Here is a 16,442-nt window from a genome sequence, read left to right on the forward strand (position 1 = left end):
TTGGGGCCTGGGCTATTGCTGAAGTCTGGCTTGTATAGCTGCATTACTGCCATATGAAACACGCAGACCCATTTTAGTTTAAATAATAATCCATTGCTGTTGTTTGCAGCTCTAGACTCTCATTCTAGGTGCTTCAGAGAAACCTTCCTTAGGCATTGGCTGTCAGTAAATGTAATACCGTGTCTTTAACTAGTGAGAAAGCCAGAGTTCTGACAGATCAAAATAACACCTATAAGATGAAAAAAAAAATTAGTATAAACAGGAAAAAAGTTCATTACAAAAAATCTTTTTGCATTTGACCTATGTTCGATTGGCATGATCAGTAAGCAAATATTTCTAGATTTTCTTTGTCAAACCCCAAACCTACTTAGCCCAGAGACAGAGCAATCAATGTAGGGCAGCAGAGATGCAGAGCTGGGGGTCCAGTCCTTCCAACTCTAGGACCGGTATTCATTGGTTGAGGTTTTTCTAAACTGGTAGGCCAGGCAGAGAAAAAATCTAAAATGTTTTATTCCATTCCTTTAAACTTTATGTCCAACAGAGGAGATTTTTCTTTTCCTCCAGCATTGGATGCTGACCCTCCAGTCAGCCCCAAGTTACTGGTGGCTCAGGCTGAATTCACTTTGGCTCCAAAATTCTGAGACTTGGATCAAAACCACTGCAGGTGAAGCCCAGAGGATCTGGCTGGAGTCTGGCAGGCCAGGCCGGCTGGCTTTCCTGCTTGCTGGGCTCCATCGGAGAAAAGTACACACACAGGGTGGGCAGGGACTTCACTTCCCTGTGTGCAGGAGGCATGAAATGTGAGCCCAGCAGGGGCAGAAGCCTGCAGAGGACCCTGGGTGAAAGCTACATGCTCTGGTGGATTCTAAACAAATATTGGAAGCAGAGAGATTGTTGAGTTGTGAGCCACGGATTCAGGGGAGTCAGCGCAGGAGGTAGCTGTCAGATCCATTCTCAGGGGAAACTATTCATTCTTTAGTATTTTTCTCTCCATTTAACCCACTGTTTTAAAACAAAATAATGCTGAATCAGTGTCACATTCTGGGCAATAACATCACACCTGGTGTGATTTAGCAATATTTAGAATCATTTAGTGCAAGAGCCAGACGGAATCTTAGGGATCAGCTAGTCCACTTATTCCTGTTCCAGAGGCTGAAACTGACTCAGAGCAGTTAAGTGACTTGTCTAGAATTGCACAGCAAGTCAGTGCAGAGCCTGGACGAGGACCCCATGACATGCTGCTTGGTCCAACATACTTTCCTTTACTCCCACTCATTTGGGAGTTTCACAAGTAGCTCCCTCAGCTTTTGAAAGGGAGGATCTGCCCTGAATTTCATTCTGCTCTTGGAGAGCCTGTGGAATTATTAAATAGATTTATAAATAAGGAGAAAATAAAAAAGAGAAAAGTTAATTCCCTTTTCCCCACTCTCTTCCAGTTAAGAGTCTGTGTGCCGGCTGGGCACGGTGGCTCACGCCTGTAATCCCAGCACTTTGGGAGGCCGAGGCAGGTGGATCACAAGGTCAAGAGATCGAGACCATCCTGTCCAACATAGTGAAACCCTGTCTCTACTAAAAATACAAAACTTAGCTGGGCGTGGTGGCACGCACCTGTAGTCCCAGCTACTTGGGAGGCTGAGGCAGGAGAATCGCTTGAACCCGGGAGGTAGAGGTTGCGTGGAGCCAAAATCATGCCACTGTACTCCAGCCTGGCAACAGAGCAAGATTCTCTCTCAAAAAAAAAAAAAAAAAAAAAAAAAGAGTCTGTGTGCCAGGAGGTAGTGGGAAGTGTCTATGACATAGGATCGTGCCGCCATGCTTCCTTCTCCTGGACTTTGCTCCCATGGTCTAGCACAACAGAATATTCAGGACTTCATGGAATCCCAGGCACTGTGTAGGATTGTTAGGAACAGAGGAGCCATGATTCTGAACTGGACCAGATGTTATAGGATCTTAGAACATCAGGGCTGAAAATCAAAAACTTTCTACTTCTACCCATTCCATTTCATAAATATGGAAGCTGAGGGATGGTGATTATTTCAGACATCATAACTGCTATCAATATCATCACTGTCATTTGTTAATCATGTACTATATATCAGGCCCTTCACATATGTTATCACATTGAATCATCACAACAAAATTTTGAGGAAGGCCAGGCATGGTACACCTGGTAATCCCAGTAGAGATTGTAGGGAAGCCCAGCCAGGTGGATCGCTTAAGCCCAGGAGTTCAAGACCAGCTTAGGCAATATAGTGAGACACTGCCTTTACAAAAAGTTTTTAAAAAGTTAGATGGGCATGGTGGTTCCTGCCTGTGGTCCCAGCTACTCAAGAGGCTGAGGTGGGAGGATCGCTCGAGCTGGGGAAGTCAAGGCTGTAGTGAGCCGTGATCACACCACTGCACTCCAGCCTGGGTAACAGAGCAAGACCCTGTCTCAAGAAAAATTTTTTTTTGAGGAACGTATCCCCATTTTACAGAGTAGAAAACTGAGGTTCAAAAAAGTTAAATGATGCTACATTATTTCACATATTAGGGGCCAGAACAAAATTGAGATTAAAGTAGGTGGACTCTGATTTTTTTTTTTTTTTTTTTTTTTTTTAGTTAGTTATTTAATACTGCTTCTTGGGAAAACACAAAGATAAAAAGACCTAATTAAATAAGCATCTCATTTCCTCTCACCTAGGTAGCTCCACAGTAAGCACCTAGTTGCTTATTAGCTGTTTCTTCTCCAACCAGGTTAGGGTATTACAGCAAACCTAAGCACTCTTCTGACTATTCTTTCATTGGAAAAATATTCAGCAATTATTTATTGAGGTATAATTATGTGCCAGTCACTGTACTGTTGACAGAAACATAGGACCAATGAATATGTACCTGGAGAGCTCCAGTGAGAATAAAGCAAAATGCTTTTTAAAGATTTCATAGGCCAGATGCGGTGGCTCATGCCTGTAATCCCAACATGTCAGGAGGCCAAGGCAGGTGGATCACTTGAGGTCAGGCGTTTGAGACCAGCTTGGCCAACATGGTGAAGCCCTGTCTCTACTAAAAATACAAAAATTAGCCAGGCATGTTAGCACATGCCTATAGTCCCAGCTACTCGGGAGGCTGAGGCACTGAATCGCTTGAACCCAGGAGGTAGAGGTTTCAGTGAGCCAAGATCGCACCACTGTACTCCAGCCTGGGCAACAAAGCAAGATACCATCTCGGGGGGAAAAAAAAAAAAAAGGTTTCATAAACGATCCCACCATCTAGTAACATCAGACATACTTAACAGCTAGGAGGGGTAAAACTTGAAATAACAGGGTCAGCATAAGTCCTGGCTGTACCACTGTTGGTTGTGTAACTTGAGAAAATCTCTTAGCTTCTCTGAGCCTCAGTTTTCTCATCTGTAAAATAAAGATTAAAATCCTTACCCCATGAAGATCAGTTCAGAAAAGGAATGCACAATGATGCACAGCCATGTTAATGTGTAGGAAATGATGTGCCTATTTACGTGTTTCTGTGTATCTCTTAAATCTCTGTGTTGTTGGCTGTCCCTTGATTAGTATCTTGCTGTATCAGTCTTCCTCTCTGCAGCAGAAAAGTCTTTCCTCCCGTGATTCAAGAAAAACTCTGGTTCTACCAGAATTTCTGAAAGCTGGGTGAAGACTTTATTCCTACTTATATCTTTCTGCTCTTTGGACTCTCTAGATCCATGCTGTCCAATAGACCTCCCCTCAGTGATGGAAATGTTCTATCCCAACTTTGGCCACTGAACACTTGAAGTATGGCTAACATGACTGAGGAACTGAATTTTTAATTTCATTTAATTTGTATTAACTTAAATAGCCACAGTCCTGAGTCTAATGGCACACAGCTGCCTGGGTTCTGCCAAAGAGACCTTTCCTTCCACCACTTCCTGGTTGGTTTTATCTCACAGAAATCCATCAACAGCAAGCAAAAATCATTCTTTGTCTTGTTGATTATTTCTGCAATTCCTAAACTTCATTGTATATGAGAATCACCTGGAGATCTTGATTAGACAGTTTGATGGGCCAGGCATGGTGCCTCATGCCTGTAATCCCAGTACTTCGGGAGGCTGAGACAGAAGAATTGCTTGAGTCTAGGAAATCAAGACCAACCTGAGCAACACAGTGATACTCATCCCCAACCCACGCCACCATTTCTACAAAAAAAAAAATTTTTTAATGTTTGCTGTGTCTACCCCCAGAGTTTCTAATTCAGTAGGTCTGTGGTAGGGCCTGAGATTGTCGCTTTTTTGTTTGTTTGTTTTGAGACAGAGTCTCGCCCTGTCACCCATGCTGGAGTGCAATGGTATGATCTTGGCTCACTGCAACCTCCACCTTCCAGGTTCAAGCAATTCTCATGCCTCAGCCTCCTGAGTAGCTGGGATTACAGGGACATGCCACTACACCCAGCTAATTTTCATATTTTTAGTGGAGATGGGGTTTCACCATGTTGGCCAGGCTGGTCTCGAACTCCTAACCTCAGGTGATTCACCCCCCCCTCCCCCCAGCCTCCCAAAGTGGTAGAATTACAGGCATGAGCCACCGCACCAGGCCGAAATTGTCATTTCTAACACATTCCTGGGTGTTGCTGATGCTGCCAGTCTGGAGACCACACTTTGAGAACCACTGGGTTAACTTAGTATCTCATGGGGAGACAGCTGTGCCATAGTGAAATGAGCAGACCCTGGAGATCTACTTGGACACAAACTCCTGGGGCAGTAGTTCTCAACTGAGCTACTCCACTTTGGAGTCACCTGGGGAGCTTTAAAAATTCTTGACCCCTAGGCTCCACCCCAGACCAATTAAATGAGAATCTCTAGGCGCAGGACCCAGACAAGAGTTGTGTCCTTCAAGCTCCCCAGGTGATTGCACTGCACAGTCAAGGGTGAAAACCACTTTGCTAATTCGACTTAAGCAAATTTCCTTGTCTATTAAGTGATAACAATAAAATTTGCTGTATTTGTATCAGAGGGCCATTGTGAAAATCACATGAGACTATGAATGTGAAGGGGTTTTATAAACTGTGACACCTAAAAGTAAGAATTTAGGCATTGATGGTCTTGGAAGGGCCTGTTTGCAAATGATACTATTATCCCCACTGAAGCAAGATAATGCTGCTCTCTCTGGTTTGCATTCTAGTACTGTCCCACTGACCAGGCTGCTGCAGGCACAGATGCTGAGCATGTGCAACAATTCTACAACCTCCTGACAGCCTCCATTGATGTATCCAGAAGCTGGGCAGAAAAGATTCCGGGATTTACTGATCTCCCCAAAGAAGATCAGACATTACTTATTGAATCAGCCTTTTTGGAGCTGTTTGTCCTCAGACTTTCCATCAGGTAATTACTACTATTTTATCTTCAGTCTACTTCCTTAGAAGAAGCCTGAAACCTTCTGTGTTTGTAACTGAATCATTGGTGAAAGGTTTTCTCAAGAAGCAAATGTGAAATATGATCAGGCACTAAAAAAACTGAGCAATAAGTCATGGAGGGAGCACTAGGCTTGCTGCCAGAACCCCTGGGTTCTAGTCCCAGTTCTAATGTGAACTTGCTGTCACACCCTGAGCAGGTCACTTGCCTGACCGGAAGTTCAAATCCCTCCTTTTTAAAAGGAAGAGGTTGGATTTGATGATCTCTTGAGGTCCCTCGCAGCTCCAACACTCTGTGATTCTGGAAAGATCCTCATGGTGCGTAAGCTATTTCCTGGGAGCAAGTGTTTGCTTTGGAACATTGTATTTACCTCGTTGGTTTCTGTTTAACAAGTTACTATTCTAGCACACCTGATGGGGCCCTAAAGAGTTCCCACACGTTCTCAACCCCCAGTTTTATTCCAAGAGAACACTCTTAGATAGAAAGATTTAGTCCATCCTATCATAGTCAGTGACACCAAACACAAAAAGGAAAAGTGATTTTTCAAAAACATAGAACCTTGGAAGCTCCTCTAGTAAGTTCCACGTGTAAATTTTTTAAACTTTATTTTATTATTGTTTTTATTCACAAATAGCCTGTTTAACTCCATCTTCCTTGCTTCCTTTCAGTTATATATTTTTAGGAGATGATACCGACTTTATACCAAATATCAGAAAAATCCATCTTTCCCCTCTTTCTCTTTCCTGCCATCCCCTCCCCAATTTCATATCATTACCAGAAACTCCTGTTTAATTTTTACGGTGCAAATTGCCAGGCCTCATTGCCATCTATTTTGGTTTGGTAGACTGTGGGAGAAGTCCAGAAGTCTGCATTTTTAACTCATGCTTTAATGATTCTGATGCCATCAGATTCTGATGTCATCAGGGTCCATGTTTTATATTCTGAGACTGAATCATTCTGTCCTGTGTATGCCTTCTGTGACGGGATCAGTAGGAGAGATGGGGTGGAGTTACAACTAGAGTGCCAGTAATAGCTTAATTTGTAGCCAATCTAGTGTACACCAGAGCTGAGCCAGCAAGGTGGCTGTCATCTATTAGACATGCAACAAAGGATTAAGTAGACTGTAAACTCCATGCAGGCAGGTGCCATGTATGTCCTATTCACCATGTTTTCTCCCAGTGTCTGGCTCCAGGAATAACACGTGCTTCATGCTCAGTAGACACTTGGCTGAGTGAAGGAATGAATGAAGCTGTTCATCCAAGAAGCAACACGAGATTATTTGACTTGTGAATACAACAGGCCAAGATAGATAAATATGTGGCAAGAGATTTGAAAGTTAAAGGAAATCTAAAATTAAAGGAAGAACCACATATAATTCAGCCCATTACTTGTTATACCCAATACTTGTCGAACCGTCCTGTGTACTGGGCACCATGCATGGGCTTTCAAATCCTTTCTTTTATTTAATTCCCTCAACATTCTTAGGAGGTAGCAATTAGAATTTTTGTTTTATAAACAAGGAAAAAGAAGTCCAGAGAGATTTAAGGAGCACCCAAAGCCACACCCCTAAATTGTGATGTCCACATGGAAGTTCCAAGGCACCTTTCATGAAAGAAAAATGAGATGATGATGGACATAATGTAAACTATCAGGACAGATTTAAAAATAGCCCTCCACAGCCCCAATGTTAAAAGCAGAGAAGGTAATACAAAATAAGGACTTGTTTTATGTTAGGCCACCCTTTAATTTGTGATAGACTTCTGGCACTTACAGGGACTTGGTTTTTGTTTTGTTTTGTTTTGTGTTGAGACAAAGTCCCACTCTCACGCAGGCTGGAGTGCAGTGGCACAATCTTGGCTCACTGCAACCTCCACCTCCCGGGTTCAAGCGATCCTCCTGCCTCAGGCTCCCGAGTAGCTGGGACTACAGGTGCATGCCACCAAGCCTGGCTAATTTTTGTGTTTTTAGTAGAGACACAAAATGTTGCCACTATGTTGCCCAGGCTGGTCTCAAACTCCTGACCTCAGATGGTCCACCCACCTTGGCCTCCCAAAGGGCTGGGATTACAGGTGTGAGGCATCGCACCTGGCCAGGGACTTGGTATTTTTAAAGTTTACACAATGGAATTGTAGTGTCTAGCCTCAGGCCTTGGCAGTTTTTTAACATTTAAGAAAATCAAGGACAAGCCCTGTCTCAGGAGCCCTGGAGGGAACAGTCTCATGTTCATTGCTGAGAGAGGGGTGCACTGGGCTTCACCTCTGTAACCCATGAGTGCCTGCTCCCCCATGTCCTGTTCCAAGGAAAGCCAGTAATTGATTCTACTAATAAGACAGCAGGTGCCACAGCCCATATCTTCCCCTGGGCTGATGTTCACTAAAGACATTAGCATAGACAAGTGGTGCTAGTTGTTTATCCCGGAGAACATAGTCTTATTCATTTTGAGTATCTGGGCATGCTTCATAGCACCACACTGGGGTCCCAATGCTGCCCCATGACTGTCTGGGTGCCTGTGTGTCGTAATGTTATCATGTTGGACAGACTGGACAGACCTGTTTAATGTTTCTCTTCCTCTCACCTCCCAGGTCAAACACTGCTGAAGATAAGTTTGTGTTCTGCAACGGACTTGTCCTGCATCGACTTCAGTGCCTTCGTGGATTTGGGGAGTGGCTCGACTCTATTAAAGACTTTTCCTTAAATTTGCAGAGCCTGAACCTTGATATCCAAGCCTTAGCCTGCCTGTCAGCACTGAGCATGATCACAGGTAAGCACCACCTTGCCAAAACCACATCCTCATTTCTCTCCTTCCCTTTGTTATGGTGGGCCTTGACCACCACATACACCAGAAAAGTGGGAAAATAACTACCATTTTTTCTGAAATCTGTTAAGTTTAACCTAGTTTAAGCAAAGAAACATGCATCTATAATTTGTTGTCATAAACTTCTAGGAAAGAGAATCCATAGTCTATTGAATTGTCATTGTCAATAAGCCCAATATATGAAAATCTAACTTCCTACCAGAGATCTGTGGACAGTGGGACTAGCTGCTTCAGGGTTTGTTTGTTTTGAGACAGGGTCTTGCTCTGTCACCCAGGCTGGAGAGCAGTGGTGTGATCATGGCCTAGTGTAGCCTCGACCTCCTGGGCTCAAGTGATCCTCTTACCTCAGCCTCCTGAGTAGCTGGGACCATAGACACACGCCACCACACATTTGGCTGTTTTGTAGCCCTGTTTCACCCTATTGCCTAGACTGGTTCAGAGTTCTTTTTACAAAGCCTTTCCTAGGAAGATTACCTTACCCAGCCCATTCCTGTGGAGCAGAGGTGATGAGGTTTCCCGCGTCCCCAATTCTTGGCTAGTGACCTAAAGTAAAACCAAAACACTATAGACATATCAAATACAACTTGATTTAATAACTTCGATTGGCAAAGGACTGAGAGAAAGCAAAAATGGCTCAACACAGCAGTTTTTATTTTTATTTTTAAAATTTTATTATCATTATTTTTGAGATGGAGTTTCACTCTGTCGCCCAGGCTGGAGTGCAATGATGTGATCTTGGTTTACTGCAGCCTCTGCCTCCTGGGTCCACGCAATTCTCCTGTCTCACCCTCCTGAGTAGCTGGGATTACAGGTACCTGCCACCACACCCGGCTAATTTTTGTATCTTTAGTAGAGATAGGGTTTCATCATGCAGGCCAAGCTGGTCTCGAACTTCTGACCTCAAATGATCCACCCGTCTTGGCCCCCCAAAGTGCTGGGATTCCTGGCATGAGCCACCACACCTGGCCAACTGAGCAGTTTTTTAACCACAAGCATAAAACATATTTGATTTATGCCTGTCTCCCTCTATAGATCTCTCTCTTTCTATCTTTTGGGAGATAAAGGATCCCAAGGTGGGGTGGGATGGAGAAAGGTGCATGTTGGGCAAGGGAAAGAATATCATCTCCCCGTGGCCATGGAGGACCTTGCCCCAGCTCCCTTTGCCCTGGGGGAGAGTTTCCTGTTAGACCTCATTCTTTCCGGTCAGACTGGGGCCTGGAGAGGTGGTGACAGAGGGTGGGGGCTCCAGAAGTGGCCAAATGAGGGGCTCATCCTTGTCCTTTTGGTCAGACACAAGCACAGGCTTGGCTGTTGAACTGAGAGTTCAAGTTCAGAATAATATGCTCTTGGCTATAGAAAACATGTTTCTCAGGCAGGTGGTGAGTTTCCAGAGCATCAAATGCATCCTCTGGTACAGATGGCCCCTTCTTTCTGTTTCACTGGAAATGTACATTGGTTTGCCCAAGCATTGTTCACTTGTATTTCTTGGGATATCTCCTATTAGCTAAAGTTAGATGCATCTGTGCCTTAAGAGGCTAGGCTGGTTCGTCATTTGATGGTTGACATGCAGGCAAAGACAAGCAAATGGTATGGCTGCAGTGAGGACTCAGACACTAGCCGTTCCTTCAGTATTCCAAATGGAAACTGACTTCCTCTTGGTCTTTGGTCCAGGATGAGAAACTCACTTTTTTTTTTTTTAAATGGGGCTGCTAGACTTCCAAGAGAGCCATTAACGAAACAAAAACCAAGGCAGTCTCAAAGAGTATGGATTTCATTTGGAGGGCTTTCAAATGGCATACTGGAGCATCTGAAGAAAATAAACAGATTTAAGGCACAAGTATATTACTTCATCAGGACTGGAAGGAAACTAGTTCAAGGCTGCCTTTGAACTGAAGCTCTTTAGTTCAATTTCAAAACCATTCAGCAATTCCCAAGTCCGTTAAACATTCAAAACTAGAAAGTATGGAGTTTAGTTCATTTTAAAAAGACAAAAACAAAAGTCTAGATCCAGCTTTGGATTCCCACAAGTAAAAGCAGTACATTGCTTCATCTCTATGGGAACAAGTGTTGAGTCTAGTTAATCAACAAATATTCACTGACCTAGGCACTGTGCTGCATGTCATTGGGTTTTCAGAGATGATAACACACATCCCTAGAGGAGATAGGCATGCAAAGTACTACAGTTGATGTAGGGTGTTGAGTGCCACTATGGAGACAAGGGAGTGAGTTTCAAGTGCCCAGAGATAGCAGGTGGGGGTGGTCTTCTCAGAAGAGATCACAGGAGCTGGTCCTTTGTAAATGCAGAGGATGTCTCCAAGTTAAAATGGAACAAGTGAGAATCCAGGCATAAATAAACATTTGCCAAAAGCCATTGAAAATATGGCTAAGTTTCAGAAAGGAAACAACTGAAAATTGGAGTGGCAGGAGATGTGACTGTTCTGATAGGTCAGGGTGAGGCGGGACATGAAGAACCTTCCACGTCTAGGTGAGGGGAGCAGAGTTTATCTTGAGCACAACAAGGATCCACAGGTTTTGTCCAAAGGAGCCTGATGGTCAGGTTTGCATTTTAGAAAGATTTACCCTGTCAGTGCATTTTGGGCACAGATTAGAGTGAGAAAGAATCTAAGAGGAAAAAGGTCAGTCCAGGTCTGAAAGCCATGATTCAAGAAGATGGCCCATCCCTGAAAGGCCATATCTTTGTTTCACTTTTTAAATGGAAATTGACAAATATCTAAGAGGCCAGGATGTGTGGGTGCCAGGAAGACCCAACCTGGAGAGACTGGGCAGTTCAGTACAGAGAATATAGAGTAGAAATTAGGAGAAGGGTGGTGCTGGTCCTCTTTCTGCATTCCATTTGTTCTGTGCCCTGCAGTTACAGCTGCTCAGCCCGCTGCCCATTTATGTGGAGATTGGCCGGGGGAGGAGGCAGTTTGGCATGGCAGAAATAGCCTGGACTTTGGAATTGAGCACGCCCAGATTTTAATCTTCAGTCCTGTGTTTAATAAATAGGTGCTCTTGGGGAACACATTTCAGTTCTCTGAAATTCAGTTTTGTCATTTGTAAAATGGGGATAACCATGCCTATTTCATAGGGCAGCAGTGAGAATTATAGAAAATTCAGTTGGTGATGTAACCAAACTGGATTCAGGATAGGCAACTCTGAATTCACCTATGGTCCCCCCCTTGGAGTGATAGTGACAGAGTCCAAGTTAGGCATATGCCTTCCCCTGCCCCTTGGAAGCATCAAACTCAGTGGCATGAGGAAACAGGTGGTGGCTTTAGAAGGCAGTATGTTTGCTGACAGTCTCCTTGGATGCTTGAGAGAGAGGCTTAAAGGAGGACAGTGATATTAAACTAATTAAGCTGCACATAATGAGCACTTACAATAAGCCAAGTGAACTACAGTGGTGTCTTTGGGCCTTCCCGAGCGGGTAGCTCCCTTTCCTGCCTCATTCCTGCTGTGGTTTTAGCCTACAACAAAAATAAGCCCTCTTCTCTCATTTCTGTACCTTACAACACTCTTTGTGACTTACTGGTTGAAAGTGGGTTTGATAAGTGTGAAAATATCAGGAAATGGCAGAAAAGGCGATGCTTGGGAAACAGTGTGCATTGCTGTGGATATTAATTTTCATTTGAATATGAGCTGCCATGGATCTTGACTTGTGAATAAGCTTCGTTGATCATAAAGGGTGATTGTGGAGTAACAGCTGGGCTATTTACATTACAGAATTCATCCCAAAATTGTCTTTTCTTAAACCACAGAGGAGAGCTCATGAAAAGGAAATGGCATCTTAGAAGTTTAACTAGGCTTGCTTCCAGGAAAAGTATTAAGAATCTGGACAGTATTGGTGGTTTGCACAAACATGGCTTTTTTTTTTCTGATTCTTTTTTTCTTTGTCCTCCTCCTCTCTCTGTACTCCCTCATGAAAAACTAGGCGGTAAAGTGGGGCAGGAAATGGTTTCATTCAGATCACTCTCCTTTCCTGCAGTAAATAGGGGGTTCCCCACAGTGGTTGGTTTTCAAACGTTTTTCAGGTTCCCTGTTTATCTACCCCAACCATTACCCTTTGCCAGTGCTGCATCTCTGAAGTAATGCAAGTGGTTTGAATCTGATGGGATACCAGTGAGTTGATATCTGGTTGCAGTTAATAATGTTTCATAAATAAGAAGCCCCCCCGCCAAACAAAGTTAGTGTGGAATTACCATTTTATAAATGTCCACTCATTAAATAAGCATAAGGGCCTACTATGTACCAAGCATTGTGACAGTCTCTAGGGATGCAAAGATGAGCCAGGCATGCATTCTGCTGTCAAGAAGTGGGTAGTCTACTAGGAAGTCATAGATTATGATACATGAACTTGATGTATAGCAATTAGTGCTCAGGTCCTGAAAAGGCACAGAGGCAGTCCAGGGTAAGTCCAGATTACTGCTAACTTTTTTGAGGTGAAGGAAGGTAGAAGTGTTGGTCATGAATGATTTCCCAAAGAGGTAGTATCTAGACATGAGAAGACATAAAGAACATTTCAGATGAAGGAAAGAGAACCGCAAGGGCATGGCAGTTGAATGCCTCAGTACAGTTTAGGGTTAAAACAATTACAGTGGAGTTGCATTGTGCATATATTAAAATCATATATATGATCCAAGTAGAAAGAGGAGAAAAATTAAGAGTGTAGGCTATTGCATTGGATGACTGTATGTCCTGGAGTGAGCATGACAGAGAAGATATGAATCCACTGGAAGTCATGGTTTCTCTGCCCCTGGTGATGAGTGCTGAGAGCATGTCTTGTGCTTTTGGGAAAGTTAAAGGATTTTCAGGGATAAAAGTCATTGTATGGATTATTTACCTTCTGGCCTGATGTGATGACCTAACCTCAGAGCACAATGCTTTTCCTGTAGAGAAATAGGGGAAATAAGATTGGAAAGGTAGTTTTGAAGCAGATGGCAGAGGGAATCTCAAGTGCTCAAATGCCATTTTGTTGTTCCCCATGACTTTCTTTTCCCTACTCAGGTCATCTGTCAGGTGAGAAAATGACTCCTTTCTCTTCTGACTGTAGTCTTTTTCCTGGTCTTATTGAAACATGACCTCTAAGACTGAGAAGGTGGAAGGAGGGCAGAACCAGGGCAGAAAGTAGTGAAACAGTGACACAGCAGGACTAGACAGGTGGCTGACCATGCCACACCCTCCACCATCTGTCTTTCCAGAGCTCCACTGCTCACTGTATATGGTTACCTGGTTACCCCTGCTTTTGCATCAAATAAAGCCGTCAGCTACATTGCAAGGAAAACTAAATGTAAAACTTAGCAGGGCAAAATAGTTAAAAAAGGTGGGAGAGGGGAGAGGCCACAGGATTTAGAGACCAGAGATCTGAGTTCAGGTCTTCACCCTGAAATGTGCTGTCTTGGCAATCTTGGATAAGTTCGTTACCTTCTCTGAATCTCAGTTTCCTTCTTTCTCACAGGGATAAAGATGTCTACTTGCAGGTTTCTTATAAAGATTGAACGAACTAATGTGTACTATGCAGAAAAAAAATTAGACAAACCTTCATTGTTATTATTATATTATTTGTTTTACACACTTCTATGAAGAGCCAGCTGTCTTGCTCTCTAGGAATCCATAAAAGTGTTCATGCATCCCTGCAATTGAATATGCACATTGTATTAAGGAATTTCTTTGTGTCTTTCTTTACCAGCTAGACTGTGAGGTTCTTAAGGACAGGGAGAGTCTTATTAGTATCTTTAAAATTACTTTACCATTTACAAGTATCTGGCATATGACAAATATTCATTGAATGAATGGGCCAATTGTGAGTATCAGGAAGTCTCCCAAATTAGAAAAATCTGAATTAATTTTTAGCCTACCACAGTCATGAGAAAACTATGAATTCTTGAAAATTGCCTTCTTTTGATTCAGATTAATCCAGTAAATACTTATTGAGCATCTACTGTGCACCAGACACACATTCCCTTACCCTTAAAGAGTCTGTGGTCTCACTGGAGAGAGAGACAGACACATACTCTACCAAATCAAAGACAGTCAGACTGAAAAGTACCATTTAAATCAGCCTCACCACAGACTGCTGACTGACTTGTGGCTTCCTGACCAGCGTGGGCTCAATGTCTCTGGGACTGCCCATCAGTAAAGGATGTTGTATATGGCATGAGTGGTAGCAATAAGGTGAATTCCCAGAAAAAGGGGTAGAGCTGAGAGTGGGGAGTCCCGTTTGTTGGTGTTTGAACTACACACACCTCTCTCTCCAGGGGCCCACCTTTCCTTCCCCTTTGGCTGGAACTGCATTGCTGTCACCAAGTTAACCTTTGCCCTAACACCTGCTCAGAAAGGGGAGTTACTTTTCCCCTTGGTGGGGCTCCTGATGGTTACTATCATCCCTTTCTTTATCCCCTACTCCCTGCCATGAGGAAGAGAATTTGACATTTCTCATATAAGCCCAAGAGGCAGAACTGGGAACTACATATAACAGCAGTCCCCAACTTTTTTGGCACTAGGGACTGGTTTCATGGAAGACAATTTTTCCTTGAACTGGGGTTGGGGGAATGGTTTCGGGATGATTCAAGTGTATTACATTTATTGGGCACTTTATTTCTATTATCATTACATTGTAGTATATAATTAAATAATTTTATAACTCACCATAATGTAGAATCAGTGGGAACCCTGAGCTCATTTTCCTGCAACTAGATGGTCTCATCTGGGAGTGACGGGAGACAGTGACAGATCACCACACGTTAGACTCTCATAAGGAGCGTGCAACCTAGATCCCTCACATGCACAGTTCACAATAGGGTTCACACTCCTATGAGAATCTAATGCCGCCACTCATCTGACAGGAGGCGGAGCTCAGGTGGTAATGCAAATAATGGGGAGTGGCTGTAAATACAGATGAAGCTTCACTTGCTTGCCCGCCGCTCACCTCCTGTTGTGTGGCCCAGTTCCTAACAGGCCATGGACCAATACCATTTGGGGACCCCTGATACATAGGATGGCAAATTTTAGCTCAATATAAGAAAAACTTTCTCATAGAAAGAACCATTTGAAATTGGAATAAGCTGCCTTGAGGAGTGAGTTCCCACTTTGGGGAATGAGGTTTACAGAGACTAGATGAACACTAGGTGTGGACTGAGTCAAGCATCTTATGGGTACTAGGATTGACTAGAGCAGAGCTTCTCCAGCGTTCACATCACTGGGCATCTTGTTGCATTGCAGATTCTGGTTAGGTAGGTCTGGGGCAGGACCTACCTAAACGGATTCTGCATTTCCAGCAAGCTCCCAGGTGATGCTGATGCTGCTGGTCTGGGGCCCACACCTTAAGTAGCAAGGAACAAGGGAACCTATTGGTAATTAGCAATCTATGAAATTAATAACTACCATTTTAAAATACTCGGTGCCAGGCACTGTGCCAAGGGCTTTACATGTGTTATTTTGTTTAATGTTGCTTAATAAATAAACTTGGAAGTACCTGGAATGGCTAACAGCAGATACAGGAAGCATGGAGATCAGTCAAGAGCTATTAAAATGATCTAGATAGCAAAGATATTGAAGATCCTGGTCCAGGGGCCATGGGTATTGAGAGGGAGATATAAATGCAAGGAACATCACAGAGATAATAACGGAAGTTCTTGCAATGGATTAAATATGATGGCTCGGAGGGAAGGAATTGTTAGAGATGAGATGTGAAAGGCTGTAATATCATAATAGACAAGCTTAAAGAAGTGGCTGATTTGAAGGGGAAGGTAATGACTTGAGTTTTAGATAGAGAGGATACTTGCAAATATTCACTAAGTGCTCACTATATGCTAGGCATGGTTCCAAATACTTGACATGTACTAACTCGTTTACTTTTCATAACAACCCATAAGGCAGGTACCATTATTAGCACCATTTTACAAATGTGGAAACAGACCCAAAGTCACCCAGTTAATAAGTGGTCAAGGCCAGGCGTGATGGCTTACGCCTGTAATCCCAGCACTTTGGGAGGCTGAGGCGGGCAGATCACAAGGTCAAGAGATGGAGACCATCCTGGCCAACATGGTGAAACCCCGTCGCTACTAAAAGTACAAAAACTAGCTGGGCATGCTGGCACGCACCCGTAGTCCCAGCTACTTGGGAGGCCAAACGGGAGAATCGCTTGAACCTGGGAGGCAGAGGTTACAGTGAGCTGAGATTGCACCACTGAACTCCAGCCTGGCGACACAGTGAGACTCCATCTCAAAAATAAATAAATAAATAAATAAG

The 16,442-nt window shown here is 43.5% G+C and overlaps 1 protein-coding gene across 2 annotated transcripts in view; it reads left to right on the top strand.

Annotated features, from left to right (window-relative positions):
• NR4A3 (nuclear receptor subfamily 4, group A, member 3) overlaps positions 1-16,442 on the top strand; it is a 43,539-nt gene that overhangs the window by 17,672 nt on the left and 9,425 nt on the right. For both annotated transcript variants that reach the window (XM_011965203.1, XM_011965213.1), the window contains 2 exons: positions 5,148-5,347; positions 7,960-8,138. In XM_011965203.1, coding sequence (XP_011820593.1) covers positions 5,148-5,347; positions 7,960-8,138 — 379 coding nt within the window. The remainder of the gene's footprint in view (positions 1-5,147; positions 5,348-7,959; positions 8,139-16,442) is intronic.

Source organism: Mandrillus leucophaeus, unplaced genomic scaffold (assembly GCF_000951045.1).
Source record: "Mandrillus leucophaeus isolate KB7577 unplaced genomic scaffold, Mleu.le_1.0 Scaffold1181, whole genome shotgun sequence".
Lineage (NCBI taxonomy): Eukaryota > Metazoa > Chordata > Mammalia > Primates > Cercopithecidae > Mandrillus > Mandrillus leucophaeus.